This window comes from Polypterus senegalus, chromosome 17 (genome assembly GCF_016835505.1).
Source record: "Polypterus senegalus isolate Bchr_013 chromosome 17, ASM1683550v1, whole genome shotgun sequence".
Classification (NCBI taxonomy): domain Eukaryota; kingdom Metazoa; phylum Chordata; class Cladistia; order Polypteriformes; family Polypteridae; genus Polypterus; species Polypterus senegalus.
The window spans coordinates 49,484,485-49,508,891 of NC_053170.1; the positions used below are offsets into that span (position 1 = coordinate 49,484,485).

A 24,407-nucleotide genomic window follows, 5' to 3' on the forward strand; every position below is an offset into this window, starting at 1 on the left:
GTTGTACTCAAGACTGCCACTAGTGGGCCACACATTGTGCTCATTAGAAAAAGGATAACTGGGCAATTCTAAGGTCACGGTGACCACAAGATGCTTGTGCCGAAGGTGCAGAACACCAGAAATGCATTGCTGATGCAGTCGGTTGTACAACCATCGACAGGGGGATGAATTACAGGTCTTTGTGACTCTGGAGAGTCAGCCTAATATATTAGGGAGCATACTGGCCATAAGGATGTGACAGCAAGAAGATGCTAGCAACCCGAAAAAAACAGCACCAGTGTGGAACCTACAACATGTGCGACTTGTCATCACATCACCCGTACCAATGCCGTGTTACATGCTACAGCACTGTAGCACCTTCTCTGGTGTGTTAGTTAATGTTTTAAATTAGAGAGAAAGACATCTTTCTGCCATTAACCATCTGCTTTCACCGATTGTGTATGTACTGGTGTCAGGGTTAAGCAGTCTGGAATATGTTATAAGGCCATTGTGTTACTTTTAAAGATAATTTCATTTTTTCCTGGTTTTGCTGAACATATTATTCATGCATGGAGATGATTGGGTCTAAGAACAATTCCAGATAACATTCACAAATGGCTCATCACCAGAAAAGGGTGTGTCATGATAGCCTGTCACCCCTAAAACTTACTAGGAGCAGTCCGAGAGTACAGCGATATACACTGAGGAGACTCTAACAGCCATTGAGCAGCAAAAGTTTGTAATGTGTACAACTGTCTGAGAAACCAACTACATTAAACTCTACACTTCCATAAACCACTACTGCCCCAGAGGAGAAACATTGCTTAACTGGATGTTCTTCTGTTGTTTTTGGCTCCGGTTTAGGTGTCATTTCTTACTCCCGTGGTTTCTTTTTCTCTACATTGAAAAACAACCCTGTGTTTATTACAGAGGACACTCCTTCACTGACAATGGGTTCACTTAAAACCACCAATCAGCTTAACCTGCACACCACTGGAATGTGAGGAGAAACCAGAATACCCCAAAATCCTACTCAGACAAGGGGAGAACATGCAAACTCTTCATGAAGATTCACACGGTTGGGGATTCAAACCTAGTCTTCTGGCACATGCTAATTAAAAAGTAAACCTGGCTAAAAGCACTGCCTTCATTATCATTTGTCATCTTTATTCCCGAACCTGTGATTTATTTCTAGACCTTAATTTCTGTCCATTTTTCTGAGACAGGAAGAAAACAACAGATCCCACATAGTGTAAAGTTGTGGCCTTGCTATATCAAATTACACAACAGGAATTGTTTCCAGTGTCTCACGCCCACGTCGGCTGCACAAGTTGCATCATCCTTAAGAGTTTGCCAGGCAAATTCCTCATTGATTAATTAAATATTTTACTAAATACTATAATTCCCCTAAGTATTTTTTTTATTAATGACTAATTCACTGATGGAGGATGTAAGTCTGGAAGAAGTGACTCGTGAGGTTTGTCAGACTGAGACCTGGCTCAGCACTTCCTACACTCCGTCGCTCCTCTGCCCTGACGCAAGGCTGCAGCGGCACACTAATTACAGTGCCTGCCTCCCAAGACTCCAAAATGGTCTTCAAAGATCCGAGCACATTTGAAAATGAATCACTTATTCAGTTTCCACCCACTTTTCCTGGTGAATGTCGCAGTGGCAACATGCAGAGCTGAACACACCATATCCCATAGGCGCTCCCACAGATATTATCTCTCTAGCATGTCCTAGCTCTGCCTCTATTTGCTCTTCTAGTGAACTGAGACTAATAAATGTTGTGTGAGCGTTTGTCCAGGGGGCACCCTAACCACATGCTTAATTCTCAGCCCAAAAAGGGCATGGTGAACCAGCATCACCCAAGATGTGACAGTGGAGGCTGGGTGTGATTCTACTTGGGTGACAGGCAAGATTTGGTCAGATCTAGACATAACAGACATTGGCAAACTTGAAAATGACAGTGAAAAGAAACTGCTAAACAACTGTGAGAAAGGACCTGAATTCTCCTGAAAATGAGGCACTGATGAAGCACTCCATGTCCCCAAGATATCCCCGGCTGATGAAAGTCACAGGCTGGCCTAGAGCTGGGACTTGCTTGTGCTGGCGGCTGAGTCCTAATGAGCCGAGCCTCTCAGCTTCCTGCAGGCGTCAGCAGTTTTACTTTTGCACGTAAAGGACAGTACGATCATTTTACATGTTTCCTGGTGCCTCGATTTGAATAAAATGCTTCATTGTCAGTGGATAAAATTCAACAGAAGGCTGGAAATAACCAGAATTTATCAAACATATTCACGTGAAGTTTTCACAAGTGTTGGTACTTCGCTTTGACACTTAACTTTATTTTTGTTTGACATTATAAACTCCAAAAAGAAGCCGATGAATAATGAGCTCTCCCTAAAAACATACTCTCTATCTACTTATGCTTTATCAAAATCTCCATCTACCATCACAAAGAGAATTTATGCAACTCCAGAAGGACGAGGTTCAAGTGAAGGACCAGTCAAGATGGGTACATTGACTCACAGGTCCAAATAAGGCCAAGCTGATGCCGACAGCATAAAAGCACATCTTATGGACATGGGAAGAACTGGCAAACTCCACACTGCAAATCAAAATCCAGGTCCCTACAGGTCAGTCAAGGCAGTTCCACTATACATTATGCCAACACATTATTCAAAAATAAAAGTTTACATAAAAATGACAGAGCAGCAATTAGGCGTGGTGCTGCCTCACATCTGAAGGAAGCAGACAATGGTCTGTGAAGTTCTGCGTGTTCCCATCTCGCTCAGCCTCCCCTTCATTGTGTCCGGGAATAAGTGAGCTTGTAAAGTAGGTGGGTGGGGGCTAAGAATGAAACTCACCCACACTTTCAACATTGGAAGTAATATTCTTATTGGGGATGATAATATTTAGCACTCATTTCAGGGCAATTTTGGCATCATCAGTCAGCCAGTCAATGATGAATGTTCTTGAGTATTGAGAAGAAGCAAAAGCTCTCATAGATATTTTACATAAACAAACGGACTGGCCTCAGAACAGGTCCTAATTTGACTTGCTATTTAAGACTCAAACCCCTTAATTGTTTCATGTTTTGCTTAGACAGCAGCAAGGCAACAATATTATACAAAATGAGCCAACGCATAACCAGCAACCCTTGTCTATCATGCAATACCTGAAAATAAAGAAAGGTGAAGGTCTCAGTAATAATCTGGTCAGGTCAGCAAAAAATTTGATGGTGTTCTTAGAAAAAAGAAAATCGACAGTTTTGGAAATGTCTGGTATGGCAGAATGAGAGCATCAACAAGCCATGAAATCAAATAACAGGTTTAATTATCATCAAGAATTGATTTCTAATTAAGAAACAGGTTGGAGTTTGAGGCCCTGACTTACTGTAGATGCTCACCTGTTGGCTCACATCACAACTTATTTTTTATTTGGCTACCATTTAAGGAAAAAAAGAAGCAATTCAGAGGACAGAGTCTCAAAAACAATGCATTTAAAGTAACACCAAAAATTGGTCACCAATAAAGAACGTTACAGGAAACAAAACCCCGCAGCCACAATAGCCCACCAGACTTGGAGTTGGACACCTCTGTAGACTTTGCCATTTTAGCCCAGAATCAGTCTGAAACCATGCATACTAAATACAGGCATCATATTTAAAGCACCTTTTGTCTCTTAGTCCAGTTCTTGCTAGAAAACTCATAAAGATGATATGGCCTTGGTGCAAATATTTTCCCTGTCTGATTGAAAGAACATCAAGTTCCTAAATTATTACTTAATGTCAAAGTCAGTATAGAGCCATGAACACTGAATAACGTCGCCATATTTGAGGCATCTGCCAGTTTCTACAAACACACTATAATTAAAAAAAGCTCAAAATGTACAATGTGTGATGGTATAAAGCTACTTCTAGAAGATGTGAAATCTCTTGTGTGCTACGTGCAACACAAAATGCTAAAAAAAAAAATCAAAAGAAACACAGTAAAAGAACAACTCTCCTTGAAGACAGAAAAGCAAGCGGCAATTTCTCTTCAGACGCTGAAAATTGCTTGCATGAAATGTTTTAGTTGTCGAGGAATGTGAATTCAATCGAAATGTTATGCACTCAAGTATATACCAATTCATGGTATAAATTAAAGAAGTGTCAGGCATGACGGGTGTCCATTATGGTTTGGCAGTCGAGTGTTTGACCACAGCATTGTTGAAAATATTCAGGAGATGGATAAAAATGCTGTTTGCAAAATATGCAAATGTTAATAGAAAGTTTTTCAAAAGCACATCCTCTTCATTAGCATTCCAAGCACACAATGATTCTCAGCCAAGTTTCTTGCAAGCCTTTATCTCTGCAAAATTGCAGGGTTTGTATCACGCTAGGCACATTAACAGAAGCATAACAATAACACGTGTACAGTTTGGCGGCCACTGTTGTAAATGACCTAAAAAAATGGAATAACACTGGGCCCAGTGGTGATTTAGTTAAGACCAGCTGAACTATCCAACCTCTTCTTACCTGTGACTCACATCAAAGCCGAGAATACATAATATTTTACAGCAGTCCATTGAAGTGTTTTAATTATGCATTCAGATAGTTATGACCTGCTTCTAAGCAGTGTGGTCTGACAAATGTGCACCTAATGAAGGTCAAGAATAACTTTCAGTGGCACAGGGACGCACAGATAGCAATCACAAGCTTCATTTAGCCAGATTAGATGGCCTGCAGCAAGTACGAGAATGAGTGGGGCCCTTTTAACAGACACCTCCTCTGTCTTCTGCACAATAGGATGACATTTAAATGGTTTGCAAGCAAGGACTATTCAGCCCACTCCTTTAGCAAATAAACACTCTCAGTGTGCTTGCACATGACGCATAAGCTTAGGTGACATCTCTTAGCTTACCACTTAAGATATATTAATGACTTTCCAAAGAAATGGGGTGTACTTCACCATTCACTATATCATATACAATTTTAAATAGGTAAAAACATATTTAAAGAAATAATTCCATCCATCTATTATCCAACCCGGTATATCCTAACTACAGGGTCACAGGGGTCCGCTGGAGCCAATCCCAGCCAACACAGGGCACAAGGCAGGAAACAAACCCCGAGCAGGGTGCCAGTCCACCGCAGTAAAGAAATAATTCTATAAATAAAAATGCCTCCTTTGTTATTTACTTCAGGCTTGTCCATTGATTTATTTATTGAAATCAATATCAAATCTCTTTGTATGAGTGCTGGATAAGGGCATTTTCTATCAATGCCTTTTCTATCTATCTATCTATCTATCTATCTATCTATCTATCTATCTATCTATCTGTCTGTCCGTATAGAATGTACTACGCAGTAAAAGGTGGACCAAAAAGGGATTTCTCCAGAGACACAAACTTTACAGAAAGTGTTTTAGGAATATGCAAGAAGCCTGTTGGATTCCTCCAAGCCAGCCATGGGTAACAGAAGTCCAAAATAATTTTGCTTTCCCACCCAAGTAAATAAAAGGCAGTGTGATAGTGTCATTACACTGCATATGTATTAACAATATTGTGTGAAACAGAATGAGCAGCGCCATAATGTGTGAGATGGAGTATGCATAAAGTACACATGCATGAAAGGTCTCTGTATGTATATCACAAACTGGGCATGTAGCACAGATCAGGTAGCGACAGGCAGAGCTCAATTGTGCAGTGGTTCTTGGGATATTCAAAGTGGACTCCTTTCTGGTAGCTCTAGACTCTAAGGCCCTGGAAATGCAGGGAACAGCCTACAGTACAGCAAATATCTATAGCTTCTTTCAGTTGTTAACTCAGTTTTGAGTAAAGATGTAAGCCTGTATAAACGCTTGCAAGACAATTTAAAAGATTTAGTTTGAAGATTTTCTTTAATTGTTACTTAAGTTAATAAATGATTCTCACCATCATTGATCCATTCTGATTCTTTGTATTTGGGCTTGAATGTCCTGAAGGAGACTTTTGGTTATTTAACATTTACATGTAGAATGTGTCTATAGAGTACCGAAAGTGTAGCTTGATGGACAGAAAAGCTGGGATTCCGACTTTGTCAAAATAGTAAATGATAGATGAGATACTGATGTTAAGGAACAGGATGCTGAGCTAACATCCTTCAATTATTTCAACAAAGAGTTTTGAAACCCAGGGATTTGCCCAGGGAAGGTCTCTGGGGCCTTGGAACTCCTACAGATTTTTTTTCTCTTGCATCTCACTCCTAGGGATTTTTAATTTTTTTTTTCCTCTCCAGACTTATCATTAGAAACAGAAAAATGAATCTCTAATCATGGACTATAGGGTATCTATTACTAGTATATCTGTGTTATGTAAGTGTGTCTTGATTTATTCTTATCTACTATTTTTGGTTGTCATTTATTTATTCCAGTCTTATATCTGTATGAGAGACAACTGGCGGAGTGGTGGTTCTAAAGTTACCGGTTTGAATCCCGTAAACACCAGAAGTGACTCTACTCCATTGGGCCATTGAGCAAGGCCCTTAACCTACAATTGCTTTGTGCTGTGTATGGCATTAATCTATATCCAGCCCTGGAAGCAGATCCTCCAACATACAGGGAACACTTGGGGGTTGGTTGCAGGATCTAAGTGGTTTATTAGGTGGTGGGTGCGGAGACGTGCTATCAGCGCATGTTCCCTACCTTGTGCCTGTGCAAATAATCTAATTTCCTACTAAAATCCTAATTAGGCAGTCTATCCTTGTGTCAAAAAGAAATTAAGACTTCTGTATTTGGCTGCTTTTCTCCCTGCCAACTTAAAGATCACATAGTTCTAACATTCTCAGTTTTAATATCTCTATGCTATGTATCGTTTCATCTCTACAACCTCCCAGTGTTATTGTCTTTACTTGCTCCTATTACCAGTTAGTAGACCCATCAGCATGCATCAGAAACAAGGAAATTAGGAAGATGGATATGACATGATTAGCTAACACTTTTTACAATTGTCTAAACCTTCAGGACAATAGTAGTTCATGCATGAAGAAATATCAATATCATCAGATAGATTAGATGGGCCTTAAAATTAAATAGGTCCCTGATCCACACCTATCCTATGCATGTAATTAAACAAAGTGTTTAGTGTCTGCACATTTCTGCACTTACCTGTCCACCTCAGATCATCCTCCACCTTGCAGGCTTTTATAGGTAAGCTGGGAGTGGTGTCAATTTGTTCAGGCCATAGAGCTGCAAATATTAAAAGACGCATTATTCAGAAGGTACATGGACATGTTATACTCTTTGCTTATTACTACAGAATGTAAAAGGAAGCATTAATGAACAAGAAAAAGAGTATCCTCACTTTTTTCCATTATAGAATCATTAGAAGCTGGAGACAATGCGAGCAGCATCAGGTGTAAAGCAGGTGCCAGCTGTGGCCATGACAAGGCATTTCACACACTCATGACAGACTGCTTTTAAGTCATCACATACTGTACTCTGACATGCTTGTTGTTGGTATGTGAGAGGGAACTAGGGTACATTGAAAATGTGTAGAATCCCCACGAGACACACTGGCTGAGCCTGAGCACTGAATCCAAGTCCCTAGAGCTACGAAGGGGCAGCATTAACGACTCTGCCACTCATCGTATCCACCTGTTGTTTGTAAAGTCTTCGCAGGAAAGAAGTGGGCGTAATTCAGGCACTTAAAATGCAGTATTTCAGATGCACTGCACTTTAAATGATAAATTTAGATTTTTACATCATGCCTCTGCTAATATGGATCTGTGTGTATGGAAAAATAAATATCAATATAGCAAACAAAAAATAGGCAATATTGTCAAATATTAAATGATTCAAATGTTTGTAACAATGAATTACTTCCATAATGCATAGCCTCCAATTAAACTTGTGAACTATTATTTCTCTTCTGCCTTTTTTTACTGTGCACTCACTTCCAGAGCTTAGCAAGCCCTATTATTGACTCTCTGGTCAGCTGTGAACAGACCACTCATGGCTCCATGAATGAACCTCCTATAGGAGGTCCTCCTATGCTTGTAGTCCCACCATGAACTCATTTTGCTTCTAGACACTCACTTAATAGAGTGCTGGTGAGCTCTTGGCTTCTCACTCATAGACACCCAATCTAAAGCATGGATGTAACAGGTTCACACTGGTGGGAGTTACTAATGCCAGGTCAATCACAGGCACATTAGCTCATTTTGTACACCTCTGGTGTGTGCAGGCTTTTCCGATATGTGTTCACACTCAAAAACATTTTGTGAACGTTTGTTTGAATTGCAAATATTTCTTCTAGGAATGTATGGGCAGAATGTGTCATTGAGGGCCAGAAAACAATGAGACCTCCCTCGAACATTTGTTGCCAGTTCTTCTATGATTGATAAGGGAAGGACTGGCATGAATTTCTGTTTTGAGTGATCACTTGATCTGGTGATCCTTCAGTTTCTTCTTATCATCTATCCATCCATTTATCCCTTTTATGTGAAACTTGCTCAAACCATTTAAGGGTTGCAATCAGCCAAAGTCTGTTCTGGAAGTTTTGGGCACAAAGCAGGATCTAACCCCAGATGGGGTGTATCTTAATAACATTTTTTATAAGCACAATATAAGGCATAATTTATTTTTCACTAACCTTTGCTTTGCCGTGCCTGTGTACTGAATTACGGGAAGTTTAGCCGGGGCCATAGATTATTATCTGAAGTCTATGTTAAAATTCAAACCTAGTAACATTCTGATGGGTTTCTAATTTTGTGAGTAATGTCTGGCCTGTATCACTTTTTTGTGTTCACTTATCTATCCAAAATGCAGACGTGGACTTAATATAATAACAGTGAAGTAAAAGAAAAGACAACAAAGTCCTCTCTTTGACTTGGGGCCTGATTTTACTTTTCAAACACGTCTATTGGACTCGGTGGTTCTAGTTTCATAATTTGGACTGGATTCAGATGTGGAATAACAAATAAAACAAAACATAACCATCATAAACCTGCTTAATTCATGTATCTCACAGTAAATTAACGGATACACTGTAGTGTAAAAAAATAAAGCCAAACAAATTTAGTAGGACTGTTTCTTTTCCACAATACAAAGGTGTCTTCAAATTTGCAGTATTTGGTAAAGTTTGTGGCAACAGGGCCTGTCCTGGAAACAGTAGGCAAACGGTAGGAATTAACCCTGGATGGGGTGGCAGTCCATTACAGGTCATTTCTGAGTCACAAATCACTCTAAAGTTTATACATTTGGGATGTGAGATACAACCGGAGAGATAAACCTGGCAACTTATAAACTAAGGAATAGATAGTGATGGACACTGGGAGTCTGTGCAACCTCCACTCAGGCAAAGGCCTGAACCTGTGACTTTGGAGCTTTGTCCCACTAACCACTGTGCTACCATATACATAAAATAAAATATATACTGATCTACATGCATTTAACATGTAGCTTTATCATTCTTTTCAAAGAGGATGCAAATTTCGTATCATTGTGTTAAAAACTATGGGATTTTGTTGTTTCATTTTTGCTTAGGTGGAAGTGGTCGACATTTACAGGTCAGGCATGTACCTTAAGGGGCCATGACCCCCCTAGGGCCAATTCAAAGTCTTTTTTTCTGGGCATCATTCCACCAGCTTTCAAATCTCCCCTTTCAAAGCTGGGACATTTCCGCCAAAAGCTGGGGTCAGCATTCAGGTACTTGGAACATGGTCTGCTCCTTACAATGGCAAATTCTTACATATAAATGGGGTTATTCAACAGGCTCAGCAGCTGGTGTGATTTCAAGAAGAAAATAAACATTTCCTTCAAATATTTTGATTGGCAAATTGACAACTATAATACTGAACACAGATTGCCAATTAACAGAACAGAGCTGAACAGACCCTGGAATGTTACCTAAATTCAGCATGAATGCAGGGACCCATGGATGCCGCATATCACTAAATTCCTCTAAATAAGTCTCAGGCCAGACGAACAGAAAAGGTAAGAGTGGCAGATCGTTGACTGAATGCACCTGGCAAATTTATGAGCCTTTGCTGCTACAGTGTAATTTGAAACACTGATCCAACCACCCATTTTATGATCAAGTTAATCTAATTCAAGGTTGCAGAGGCGGGAGCTTGTCTTGAAAGCATCAAGCACAAAATGGGAACCAGTCTTGGAGATGGTGCCAGTCCACTGTGGGCACACTCATGCACACACCCACATCAACATTTCTTAAACACATGACTTTGGGGTGTTTGAGGATTACCCACAGGGATGTGTGGAAGATGAATTTGCAATGTTCTGTACTGATCTGAAAGAAATCATGAAGGCTTTGAGATCAATTTGTTATTTTTTCTGGTGCCTCCCGACTCACCGCAACAAGAAACGATATACCGTTTGACTTTTCCTGATGCCAAGTTATCGAAGACATCAAGCTTTTTGGGGTTCCCCATATTTATGACCTTCGAGACCTGAAAAACCCTAGTTTGAGGTAATTTGTGGACAATATTTTGTGCAGGAAAGTATACTGTTATGATAAAGAGTAAAGCGATAGGCGTCTTCAACAAAAATGACCAGTAGGACTTGAAGTTGTGCACGCCAGATCAACCGACCACAGTGGTTCACCCTCTATTGGGATGTGAGTGACTTGAAAAAATGTGGATGGGAAATAAAGGAATGAGGAGTGTCATTTATATGCTATTTTGAGGTCGTTGATCATGAATGTAATATTTTGATGTATGATTCTTTACTGGTGGCTCCGGCCCTGTAACAGCCACACCTAGAAGGTTAAAAATGACAGATTTCAACAATAAGCCTGTCTGGCGTTGTATTAGGTTGTTTCAAGGTCAGCCATTACGAATACAATATATTATTTTGGATTTTTTTTCAACTACAACTGAGGATAGTTAGAGTTTAAACATTTAAATTGATGTACACATTTTATTATTTTTAATATTTGATGAATCTATTCTTATTTATTGCACACTTGTACCTCAGCAAGTAAATCATTACATTTCTTATGAAGACCACGAATTAGAGTGGCTGGAGTGGTGGAGACTTTACCAAACTAAAAACACATGTAGAAATGGAGTCGTCTAATGTGTCTTCCTCCCTGCCAGTAGAGTTATCTTTCATCCATCCATCAATTTTCTATCCTGCTTACCCAGTTCAGAGTTACTGGTTGCTGGAGCTTAACCCAGCAGCAGCTGCGCACAACTTGGGAACCAACCCTGGGTACTGGGCCAGATCATGTCTAAAATGAAGTGTTTCAAGTCAACTCATTCAATCAGTCTCTTTGTTTTATATAGCATGTTTCACACTGAGCACAATCCCGAGACACATTAAAAGTAGTGCAAGGCAGTCATGTGCGTGAAAGTCTAAGATGTAATATTTTCTGATTTTAAATATAAAGTTTTAGGGCTGTGTTATGAAATATTTCTGCCTGATTCAAAGGCTATTAACATTTCCTCAGGCAGCCATTACGATGTGGGGCTGGGATTTCTCCTGAGTCCCATGATTACAGTACTGAGCTTCAGTAAAGCCAGGAAAAGGCCGACTTGGCACACATCTCAGAGAGACCAGCTGCCTCTTCTGGGTGACCCAATGGCACATCTCCTCACTCAAATCTCGATATGTTTCTGTACTCCTAAAGCACATGGCTTTTTAGGTACAACACTTCTACATGACGAATTATTGCAAGTGCAAGTATGCAAACTAAAAATTCTACAAGGTAATTTGCTATCCATAAGCCATTTCATCTTTCCTTACTTTGTTAGGCCTTGCATGCTGTGACTTCAAAAAGTGGCCGCTTACACTGAAATGAAGCAGAACTTGTGATGCTCTTTGATGTGAAGGCACTGGCAGTCCTAACACGCATATGAACCGCTGGCAAGCCACCCCTGTCTACTCGCAGAGTCTTCATTGTTATTATGACGTTTCTGAGAAAGAAACAAAACCAAGACTTTGCCTGCCATGTTTTTGAAGAGTTATTTATCTCATTATGAGAAGCATAGCAAAGTGACTCAGGCCCTGCAACCTTATTATGCAAGACTGCGGGTTCAAGTCCCACCTCTAAATGAGTCACTTAACCCTCCTGTGCTCCAACTCTAATAGATATATCTGTAAGACATTGTAGCACCTGATCTTGTAAGTTGTCTTGGATAAAAGTATCTCCCAAATGTAAAATAGTAAACTCATTACTTTAAAACGATTAAATGATTCCTCTTATGGCTTAATAATAAAAACATTAAAAACTTCATAGCACTCTTACTGACAGGAACATTTTTTGTTTGCTGCATTCTGCATCAAACATTAAAAAATGCTTTTAAAGGATTTTAAAAAACACATGCTTTATTTTTACTTGGTCGTTGCAGTGCAAAATATTCACAAACCACGCACTGTAGATAAGAACACATCAAATGTACACAGCTGCAAATGGGAGGCCTTCCTGGCTGGAGCAACACAAGACATTATTGCAACAGCTATGTTAATAACGGCAAATCTTTAGTCTTCACTTAAGCTAAAAGGATCTTATGTTGACATTATTTACAAGAAAACTAGCATGTTGTGATTATTAAAAGCCATAAGCATGGAATTACATTTGACCCCCTCGCCATCTTGTCATTTAATAGTCTAGACGCCTGCCTTCAGCAAGAGCCTTACAAAAATACACTTAGGATAATAAGCCAGAGGCACAGAATATCCTGTTAGGGCTTGTTTTGCAATGATGGCTAATTTAAACTTTGCTCATTTAAAAAAAAAAAGTTTGTTCTACTTAGTTGCCAGCCACTCCTAATGAAATAAATGTCTGGCGTGCTTACGAAACAGAACCTGTGCCTTTCATGGGTTTATGCAAATTATCTCCTTGCATTTCATTAATATAAAAATATCTGTTGATCTCTAGTATGATCATCTTAAAGAGCTCTATCTACCTATGTTATATAGTGCCTTTCATATCTATCTAATTCTTAATAATAAAAAACAGTGAAAAAATGTATTTATGATTGTGTAAACAAATCTGAATGAAATCAATAGACTATAAGGAGTGTATGACACTCTATCTATCTATCTATCTATCTATCTATCTATCTATCTATCTATCTATCTATCTATCTATCTATCTATCTATATGTCTGAGACATATAAAAGCATCAGTCTTATAAAGCATTATGATATGTGATCTGGCATTACTCCACTAATTAATTAAACATGGATTTGTGAGCATTTGAACTGGTAATATGAAGGAAAGACCAGGTTGTGGTACTAAATGGGGCATCTGTCCACGGATAAACTCTGTATTCAGTACCATGGAGAAGAGGAAGGCCAAAGAGGAGGTTTATGGATATGGTGAGGGAGGACATGAAGTCTGTGTGGCAGAAAATGACGTAAAAGGCGAGGACAGATGGAGACGGGTGATCTGATGTGGTGACCGCTAAATGGGAGAAGATAAAGAAGAAGCAGACTCCAGTACCGTGGAGTCCTTTTGGAGAAGTTGCAGTGTATTTTTTTTATTGATTAGCGTCGTCAGTTTTACATGAAGTATTCTCCTTGTATATAAGCTGTCACCTGCTCAGTTGACTGTATGAAAAATGGCACACTGGTTCCATCTATTATGAGTTTTCTACTTACTCAGGAGTTTTCTGCTCTAAAGAAAATCTGGAATGAGTATAATTCTGCAAAGCTCCAACCAGAAGGAGCCCTCTATTTACAGCCAAAGAAAGTTAAAACATGCAATTCATTTTTGTATAAAGTACTTGAACATCTTTATAACTTTATTGAATTAATTTTAATTAATGTTTAATCAATTACAGGTGAACATTGGCACTAAGAAGAGGAGTTCAGGTATCCCAGGGTCTTGTTCTTTAAAGATCTTGAGATTGTCTAACCATCAGTATTCTATCAGTATAATGATGGCAGTTTTGTTGATATACTGGGCCATGGTGGTGATGTGGAAGCTAAGTCCTTGGACAAAGCTTTTTGATTTACCAGTCATTCTACTTCTACAGCCTTGCTTAGGGTCACAAGCTCTGGGTAGCGACTGAAAGAATTAGATCATGGTTACCAGAATCCAAAATGAGCTGCCTGTGCTGGGAAACTGGGCTCACTCTCTATGATAAGTTTACAATACTTAGAAATATGGAATAACCTTATAGTTAAACTGCTGCATTTCCAGATAGAGAGGAGCAAGCTTAAATGGTTTGGGCATTAAGCTAGGATGTCCTCTCCAATGGCACAAATAAGTAGATTTAGCACACATTAAAACAGAACCAATCTCCATGATGTCCTCAAACTGCACATTCATTTCCTGTTGTTGCTATTGTATTACTAGGAATAGTTTGTGGGAGACATTCAAGTAAGAATTTAACTGCACTATATACACAATAATAAACATGAACCTCTACTGGACTGAATGGCACATTTATTTGTTTAGATAATGTATAAACATACTGCAGCTGTAGTAGTGCAGTATAGTTTCTTGAACTAGGCCTTGACTTCTTGTCTGGTCAGGGTCAGTGTGGAGTTCCACAGTGTGTCTCTCTCTGCGTCTGTGTAGTCTTTCTCTGCATAGATTCCAAAGATGTACACGTCAGATTAATGTGCAACTCTAACTTCCCAGGAGTGAGTTAGTGCGGGTGTGGAAGTGAGGACTATGATGAAGAAGCTTCCTGAAAAGCCAAGAAGCAAATCCATCCCCGTTTAATAACCTTGTATGGGGTAACACCAGATGGAAGAGCCAGTGCCACACTACTTGTCTTCTCATTCAGCTTAACCAGAAAAGGGCTGGCGTGGCCAGCATAGCATGTCCTGTCTTACATAAAATTAGAAAAAATTATATTTACATTACAGCCAATAATTACATGTTTTCAATATATGTCAGCCCTCTATTAATGCTATTCTCCATTAGCACCATCTCAAGCAATCAATGAACAAGCTTAGCTGCTACAAGCCATATAGTTGCTTTAGTTTGCCTGGCTGATTACCTTTTAGTAAGCTCTTGTTCTGTTGGGCTAGGAATATGGTGGTTGGATGGAGCACTTTATGTGTAACTGTATTTCGATTAATGAATTATATAGCGTATACTGCATTGACACGTTGAAAGCAATAATATTAACATAATGGATGGAATAGTTGATGGATGACTAAAAACAATCAAATACATTATTATCAAGGTTATCAAAAATGCTCAGATTTTTTTGTTAGCTTGAATAGAGTAATCACATTGATATCCATCAGCCAACAGTTACATGAAACAACAGTAAGGATGGGACACAGACATAACTGGAAGGCTCCATGGTTTCCCGTCACTTAGAAATAACACCAGGAATCCAATCCTGTTGCTTCAAATCTAGATTGCATTTCTGTCTCCTAAAAACCTGAAAGATCCTCTTGAGAAGAACCAGAAGAATGTGAATAGGAAGCACCTGCATGCTTACAGTTACTCTGTGAGCAGAAGCCATCTGTCTACATTTGTCCATTGTTAACACATTAGGAAGTGAAGAATGTAGGTGCCTAAAAGTGTAAAGCATGGAGTCAATTTGGATGAGACACCTGCCTGTAGCAAGAAGCAAACAAAGTCAACCTTGCACATAATTTTTGGTGTCACTCAACTAAATACAGTACTTCTGTTTGGACAGCGAAAAGAAAGCAGAGTCCTCAGGAAAGAACTCAGCTGCACAAGAGCATAAACAACACACTCTCCTTATATTAGCCATTTAACAATTTATAATAATGCCATATTCTCAACCAGAGAAATGTAAGTGAAAGTAGAAAAAGTTCTTTATTGTATTATATTATAAATTATTACAGCAGAAAAAACTATAATAAAAATATTTGCACACATACACACATATGTACATACATAAATACATTCTCACAATATAGAAATATGCATAGAAGTTCATTCTCTCAGCACATGTTTTTGCTTCTGGTTATTCCAGTTTGGCTTATTTATTTTTTTTTTAAACACCCATAAGGCATGATTGAAATGGTCAATTTTCAAGGTATGTGATTTGTGGATGTGCAGAAGCAGACCTTAAACAATAGCACATTTACACAGTACCACACAAGCCACAAATTGTATAAATTCCAATTGCTTCCAGGCTGTATTACGATTACGGTCTAAACCATGCTCTAATGTGTTTAGTCTGGTTGATACGAGATTGTCATAATGCAGATGTCCTAATTAACACCTCAACAACAAGAAAAAAAATGAAAGCTATTATGGCCCGTGAGGTTTCATGTTACAGATTAAGGGAAACAACAATTAACCTGAATTTACAATGAGGCATATTATTATAGTTTCAAATTAGGCACATTTAACAAGTTCTTGTGAATCTGTGATGACACTTACGTAGCAGAGGCTCATATGATTTACACGGGAACCATTTTGCTTTCCTGTTTTTTTACCCCCTAACGCACCACTAACAAACTTAAATATGCATGTGTGTATTGAGCACATTTGGGTTTGCAGCTTCAAAATGTTTTTTTCAGTTTTATTTTCAAGCCGCAGGAATTTATAGAAGCTAATACTTTGATCTTACTCTAAATTTAACATGCAGGGTGTAAAAGCATTTTTCATTTAGTTTTAGCACAGAACCCTATCAGACAGGATTAAACCTTTGTTAATTATTAAGGCTATTGCTTATATTCACAGAAAGTTAAACAAAGATTAGGTTGCATCTGCTTGCCAATGAAAGGGTGTTAAAGCTACACAGTAACTACCACTAAGGGGCGCCACTATTCACTGTCTATAATAACTTCTGATTATTCCCTTCACAATTTAGTGAATACAATTTAGAGGTCTTAGCCAAAAAAATAATGTTATAAGGTATTATGCCATTCTGGGGAATGTGTATACCTGTTAAATATTAACAATTATGTCTAAAGGCAACTAGCCCCTATTTGGTTTTAGACCTCACAGAGTAGATGTATAGAACATGTCCACAAACAAAAAAAAAAAATGTAAAAATGTATCAATCCATTATCAATACACAACGCATAGTCAGTTAAGGTCTAGGCCATTAAAATCTTGTATTAGAATAACCACGTTCAGATGACAGGATGAAGGTATGTATGGAAAAATTTAATCCAGTAAACTGACCGAAACTAAATTTGTAATTCTTAGCCAGCACAAAAGGCAAAGCCAGTCATGTAAATCCTACAGGGTAATTGTTATTACGAAATGAGAAAGTGTTTGTCTCTAAAGGCAGTTTTGTTAAGGTGTGGGTTTTTTGCAATGGATATCATTAAGCTTCTTGAACCAGGGCCAGACACATGCTGCCTGTTTCATAACTCTAAGATCAGCAAGTCTGTAGGATAATGATAGTTCAGCTCAACTTCAGTTTAAAATACTGTCTTTAGCAACGCCTCCCACCAGCATCTTCCAGATCATCAGGCAAATATCTGTCACTTCACAGTAATGTCTGGTTTTGGATGACTTATTTACAGGGGAAAAACCTTCCCGTCTAAGATGTGTTTAATCTAATCCACTGCTGTTCAGTTTGATGGATTAATGCTTCCGTCAATGGTAAAGTGCTCCACAACACAACTCTTCATTTCTACAAAACACTGCTCCCAAAGAAGGTATAACAAGAAGTAACAGCCTGTCCTAGGATTTGATGCAAAGCAGAAAACAACCCTGAACAGGGTGCAAACTCCAAAATCCATCATCCATTCACTCTTGACTGCTTAATCGAGTTTTGATGCCTGTCCTATCATGGAAACATCGACAATGAGATGAAAACCAAGCCTTGGCTAGGATAGCAGTCCATCATAGGGCACACAACATGCATGCACCCATATACGTCCAGTATAAAGTCACCTTAAATTTACATTACAAATTAAAAAAAACAAAAAAAATCAAGCAGACACTGAAAAGAATGTGTAAACTCGAAACAGTCAACAGTAAAGGAGCAATGACTAATCTGCACCATTGTATACTAAAATAAGGAGCAAGAGAGAGTAAACTACAAAGATGACCAAACACTGAACAGAAGAACGAAGAGCAACCAGGAATATCCTGCAGGTCTTCAGCATTCTTAATGGTGTCAATGAAGTTAAATACTTTTAGTTAATCACATACTGAAGGATACTGGTGTAGAGAAAGTGTACTCAACATAAGAACTAGGAAGCACATCTTCATACAGACAGTCATGGGACCAAGTTTCTCAAATCCAGATATTTGAAAAATGTGTGGATGACAGTTTGGAACTAATCAGCCATTAGTCAACCAATCAAACTTCGCAGACTGAATTGTCTCCTCCAATTTGTACCATTACTTACATGACTATACCTGAAAGGTCCATGTTTTAGTAGAAAAAGTCTAAAGGAGAAGCTTAAATAAGGTGACATATCAGTGGGTTGGAAAATGGATGGATGGATTATTAATTTTAATACACAAGTGCTACAATTTTTCAGAAATCAAACAAAATCTCTTTGACAAAATATTCCATTTAATTATGCTGAGCTTCTTCCACTCTTAATGAGTCAAATTAAAAAAAACTCACAGTACTTGCCAGAATTATATCTAAAGAATAAAAACATAACTTGATACCCTCGCCAGGGCCTAAAGAATCAACAATTCCAAGATGAGTTCAGCTGAGAAGAGAATTTACATCTCATGGGGATCACTTTACTTTATCACTGAGTGGTACTTCAAACAGCATGTCTGCTGCAATGACACCGTTTTAAAGTCTGTCCTCAGTTACCAAAAGCCCAGAACCACAAGATGGAGCGGACTGGAGGACACAATGTGTTTTTTTTCCATCATAAATTGCATGATGTTGAGGAAGAATGAAAAAGTACTAGCCTGTCTGGACAAACCAAGATACACAATGAATAAAGATGTTGAAGGCATGAGACATCTGTGATTTTAAAAGTCTACTGCTATTGAGATGGTGATTAGGAGAAAGGACAAGGAGTAAGAAATGCAAAGGAAAGACCGTAGGGATTTGCCAGGGTTAAACAGCTAAATAACAGTGGCATTTTGTTTTCTTAAACCCTGTTTTAATTGTTTAAGACAGACAGACACGCCAAGTACTTTCAGGCTTCAATATACTGTACCATGTATGGCAGATCTGCTTGTAAAAATGTGTCCTGTTTTTTTGTTTCAAGTCACAGTAATAAAATAAGTACATTATGAGGGTGTGGAAGTAATCATGCTAAAAAAAGAGTTTGTGGGAGAAATTTTAATTATTTATTTTCTATCCTTGAAAGAGGGGTGTGTAGTCAAAATTTGAGCAATGAGACATGTCTTCATTATAAACCTCTCTGCAAGTGTCTGAAAGTCAAGCCCAGATCCTTCCCACTGATTATCTACCTAGTTTAGTTTATCCTGGTTTAAGCAAAGCAAAAATGAACATTTTCTTTACTGTAACATTTGAACCAAACAAGCATTACATAAATAACAGATGTAAACCACAGCAGCATGGCTAACTGACAGGACAGAAGCAAAAACCTAAAGAACTGGCCTTTAGACTCGCGAAAGTGTGGAAATGTAGGTAAACTAATTTTTCTGTCGCTTGTGAGATTTTCAGTGTCAATGTTTTCAACAGTGAAGCACCGCATTTGTAAATTGAAGCACGTTTATTGGTACCTTAATAACCACAAAAATGCCACTGTGAAGATTTATGTCATAATTACAGTTATCATTTATAATGAATAAAATGTCTTCTGTGATATTTGCGGAATGTGCCAAGTTTTTCAGCAGTACTAAATGAACAGTGCTAAAAAGGCACCTACCTGATATCTGTGTCTGTGGCGACGAACTGAAATGGCTCGTCGTGCCAAGAGATGGCCTGGGGTTGGGAGTAGTTGGTCCAACTCGCATAGCTGTGCGCTGAAACCTCTCCAAGTCACTGAGCCTCTCTGAAAACAGGGTTGGCTTCTGTGGGTCTTCAAGTTTCTGCCTGTGCCCTGAATAGCAATAAGACAGGTTTACTGCTTTAACCCCAACATTTGTTCAAGAAAGAGTGAACAGACAGAAAAGTACAAAGTAACAAAAAAAAAAAGAAGCTAGTGCCAATATTGAATGAAAAGTGATTATCAATGAGTGGCATGGCACATTCCACCTTGGGGTAACAGATGTCCCGCCATTACTCCAACTTCTACTAACATACCAAATGTGTGGGTTTCTATAATTGGTTAATTTAAATCTGTCAGCATTGATTATGCATAGGTGAGCGTGATTTGTAAGTCCCATCCTGAGTTGCTTTCTATCTTACGCTGCTCTCCTAGTGAATGTGAATTCAGGAAGTGAATGAATGGGTAAGTCCTGAAGCCATTTATGGAACAGAAGATTATATTATGATAAAGTACACTAATTTTGACACATGCTTTTGATACAGTACATTCATTCAGAGTGTTTATTTTTATATACTGTAGGTTCTCAACTAAAAATGTACAATAGATGGAGCTGATTGCTACAGACAGACTAAACAATCCATTTGAATTTAGCTGAATGATTTCCTATAGATTAAAAAGAAAGGCCTCCTAAACATGGCCCGCATATTTTCTTACAGATTGAATCATCACGTGTAGCTGGAAAAAAGTTCTCTTTTAGACAGACTGAACTGGTTCCTGTAGACTTAACTGGATTATCTACTATGAATGGGCAAAATGATCTGTAGAAAATGAATCAAAAAGTCTCCTTTAGAATAAGCTGAATGGTCAAACATATACAGGCTGAATAATCTGTTAAGAGATGGACTCAACTGCCATTTACAGATTGGCAGAATGGTCTCCCACAGAGTGAATGAACATTCACCTTTAGATGTATAGACTCTTATCTTTTTGATGGACTAAGTGGTTTCCTATTGAGAATGGTCAATGATGGTTTAAATGAGGTATTAAAAATAAACTGAAAAGTCTCCTTTAGGGCGGCACGGAGGCGCAGTGGTAGCGCTGCTGCCTCGCAGTTAGGAGACCTGGGTTTGCTTCCCGGGTCCTCCCTGTGTGGAGTTTGCATGTTCTCCCCGTGTCTGCGTGGGTTTCCTCCCACAGTCCAAAGACATGTGGATTGGTGATTCTAAATTGACCCTAGTGTGTGCTTGGTGTTTGTGTGTGTCCTGTGGTGGGTTGGCATCCTGCCCAGGATTGGTTCCTGTGTTGGCTGGGATTGGCTTGTGACCCTGTGTTTGGATTCAGTGGGCTGGAAAATGGATGGAAGTCTCCTTTAGGCTAAACTGAATGATCTACTATGGACAACATAAATAATGTCTTAGAGACAGGCTCAGTGATCATTTATTGAAAGACTACACCGTCTCCTATAATATAAATGAACTGTCCCCATTGATCGATTGAATGGTCTTAATTGAACGGTGAACTAGAGAAGGCCTCACAGAGATGGATTCACTGCTCCTCTACAGACAAACTGAACGGTCACCTACAGATTGAACTAAAGGGATTCCTATGGACTGATAAATCAAATAGAGCCCCTTCACTCACAGGCTTTCTTGCCTTCTTAAATGTACAAGTTTTGATACAAAGAATAATTAATCTAGTATATTGTGCACAACATTTTGTTTTCTGCTACTTAATTTAAAGCTGGACTGTTCTACCTATGCAGTGGTCTGTGCTGCATGTCCATCTTTTGATATACTGTATATGTATAACCTGCCTATACTGCTAACAGTTTTACAGTTGGTTAAGCAATTCTCTACAAATCAGGCTGGCACACAGTACGAGATGAAAGGCTATACAGGTCCACAACACTTAAACAGATAAAGATATACAGTAACACATCACCCTAATCCTAAGAGTAAGGCACAAGCTTTTAACAGAAACATACTGGAGAATAAAGGAAGGTCAGCAGTTGGCATTTGAATGTCAGTCTAGTAAAGCCATTTCAGGGGGAAAGTCATAGTGATATTGACAAGACACCTAAAACCGCTGCTGCCAAAGTTCATTCATGCTAGGTGAAGAAACTTTCACATGAATCACTGCGATTTTCAAATTTACAACTAAAGCCAGCAGAATTTGCATCCCTGTGGTTTCTTTAACAGCCATGTGCAATTTTACCTTTGTGTGCAAACATTGGCCCCTTTACTTTCTAATCTCTAGCAATGTATGTACGCATAAATATATAGCTGTATCACCAGGTATGCTCCTTTTGAAGGCTTTTCTGACATGCCTGTGTTTCCCATTTTTCAAACAGCTGGCAACAATTTCTCACTCGTTTTTCAGTTTTGAAAAATGTAAACATGAAACAGAAGAGTACTAACTGCAAGCTACACAATCTTTATACTATCACTGTTTTGCCAGCTTTTTTATTATATCTGTGAAAATTAGCATTGCAAGAAGTTTTGCTGCTTTATTATTCTTGCCCATATAATTTTTTCTCTTCTACATTTACTTCTTAAGGCACTGAAACAAATATCCTTTTGGCTGCTGCCCTCTTGACCTCGGAATGGTCGTGCTTTCGGTGTACATCTAACCCATGCTCAAATCTCTGGGATCTGCTGCACCTCTACAAGAAGTCTAGGGTATAAATGAAAATCTGAGAAATTGGGGATTTCCTATCATCAGGCGATGGTGTGCAGCCTGAAATGCTCGGCCCCTTTGATGTCAGCTACCTAAACTCTCTGAAGTGGCTACATTCATCATCCAAGGAATACACAACATTTTGTTATTTGGCCTCCAGTCAGGAGTCTAATCTTTGCAAACTCAAATGACTTTTGTTCAGAGCTAGCTTTACTATTAAGGAAAACAAATAAATCTTAAGATTTGTAAAGAAGCCAATGAGTGCCTGACATTTACTAACTGCAATTCTCATGTTTTGTAGGTTCCTTTGGTGCATTGCTAACAAAGACCTATCTCTAAACACCAATGTATTTAGATATAGTTAAAAAAGACAAAGATTAATGATTAAAGATAAGGAAATATTAACTGCCTTCTTAAGTTTAATGCTTCTTTAAAGTATAGCTGAGCTGTTAGGAGTTTAAAATGGTGTTATATAAAATTTAGTGCCATTCAAATGACATCTGCTCATTTGAAGTGAAGCTCTTAATCTAAGAATAATTTTGAGAATTTCAAATATTTAAGTGACTAAGACTTTATGTCAAAGCCAATTGTTAAACAAATTATAAAGTAATCTAAATGTCATAGTTGTGGTCTAATTATGAGTACACCATGTAATGTCATTTTCTAGGTAAGCATGTTTGCAGACCTCAGCGGAACCTAAGCAAGCTCAAAATGATGAAGAGCAAAGCCCACCAGGAGACTGCTAACAGTAGTAAGCACAATTAAAATGCTAAACTTCCAAATGACTTGTCATCTCGATTGTCATGGAAAATGACTGTGATCTGCTGCCTCCTCAAAATGCTCAGGTTTAATTGCTCAGTCGATCTGAGTAGAATGATGTTGGACATCTATAAAAAGCACATTTGTGGTCATTTCTTATATGAATTGATGGAATTATTTGGTAATTAATATCATTGTTGCAAACAGTAGCAAAAGGCAAAATGAGTCCTAGAAAAACAGGAAGCGCTCATCTCAGCAGACCAATTTGGTTTAAAAAGTACAAACTAATCAAGGTGAGTGTATTTCATATGCCGAGGTCTAAGGCCGATCAATAAGCTTATAACTGGCTGACTCTAAGTAAACATTGTTGTCTGATTATAGGAGAGCAGCGTGGTGCATGGGGTAGCACAACTTCTCCTATATCTAAGGACTTGGTTTCAATACCCATTTAGAGTTTAAGCATTCTTCACATGTGTACATGGGGTGTCTCTGGGCATCCCATTCTCACCCAACATTTAAAAGATGTGAATGCAATGCACTGGCCTGAACCAGGGTTGGGTGTGATACTGACAGGACTGACTTTAGTGGCTTGTGCCCTACTACATGGATGGACTGTCGCTGGTTTTCGTAACATGCCCATAAACCTTTTAGTTTAATTTGAATATGAGGCATAACCACTTGGTGATTGAAGGTGTGAGTTGTCCCCAAAGCAGATTCAACAAATAAGCAAACTTTGTTCTGAAGTCTCTGTTTTGCAACAAATGTGAAAACAGTATTTTCTTAAAGTCACAAAGTCTCCAGATCAATTAGATAATCATTATTCTGTATAGTACCATTCATAATGACTTATTTTACAAAACAACTAATATAACAAGACAGCATTAGATGTTTGGCTAACATGAGCCTTTTGGAAGCGAAGGGCTATAAAAAGAATTGTGTCTCTTAGAATCACGATAGTAGGGGTAAAGATCTATAATTGGGATCAAACTTTTTAATGACACTGGCCACTTAAATAGCTTAAAAATCATCAAAATAAATCATACATCTGAAAATCTGTATTTCCTACATGGAGTAGCAAATGTATGTGCAATTGAACAGCCCTAAATCACTGATGTAAAATAAACTATGAACACTATTGCTGCCTTTTCAGGATACCAAGTTGTATCCCAGTAAATGCAATCTGATGGTTCTGACATGCAATTTGTGGAATAATGGACTCTGCTTAGGACA

The 24,407-nt window shown here is 38.5% G+C and overlaps 1 protein-coding gene across 2 annotated transcripts in view; it reads right to left on the minus strand.

The window, feature by feature from the left end:
- runx3 (RUNX family transcription factor 3) overlaps positions 1 to 24,407 on the minus strand; it is a 123,641-nt gene that overhangs the window by 10,307 nt on the left and 88,927 nt on the right. For both annotated transcript variants that reach the window (XM_039740721.1, XM_039740720.1), the window contains exons 6-7: positions 19,680 to 19,853; positions 7,110 to 7,190 (exon numbers count right to left, since the gene is read on the minus strand). In XM_039740721.1, coding sequence (XP_039596655.1) covers positions 7,110 to 7,190; positions 19,680 to 19,853 — 255 coding nt within the window. The remainder of the gene's footprint in view (positions 1 to 7,109; positions 7,191 to 19,679; positions 19,854 to 24,407) is intronic.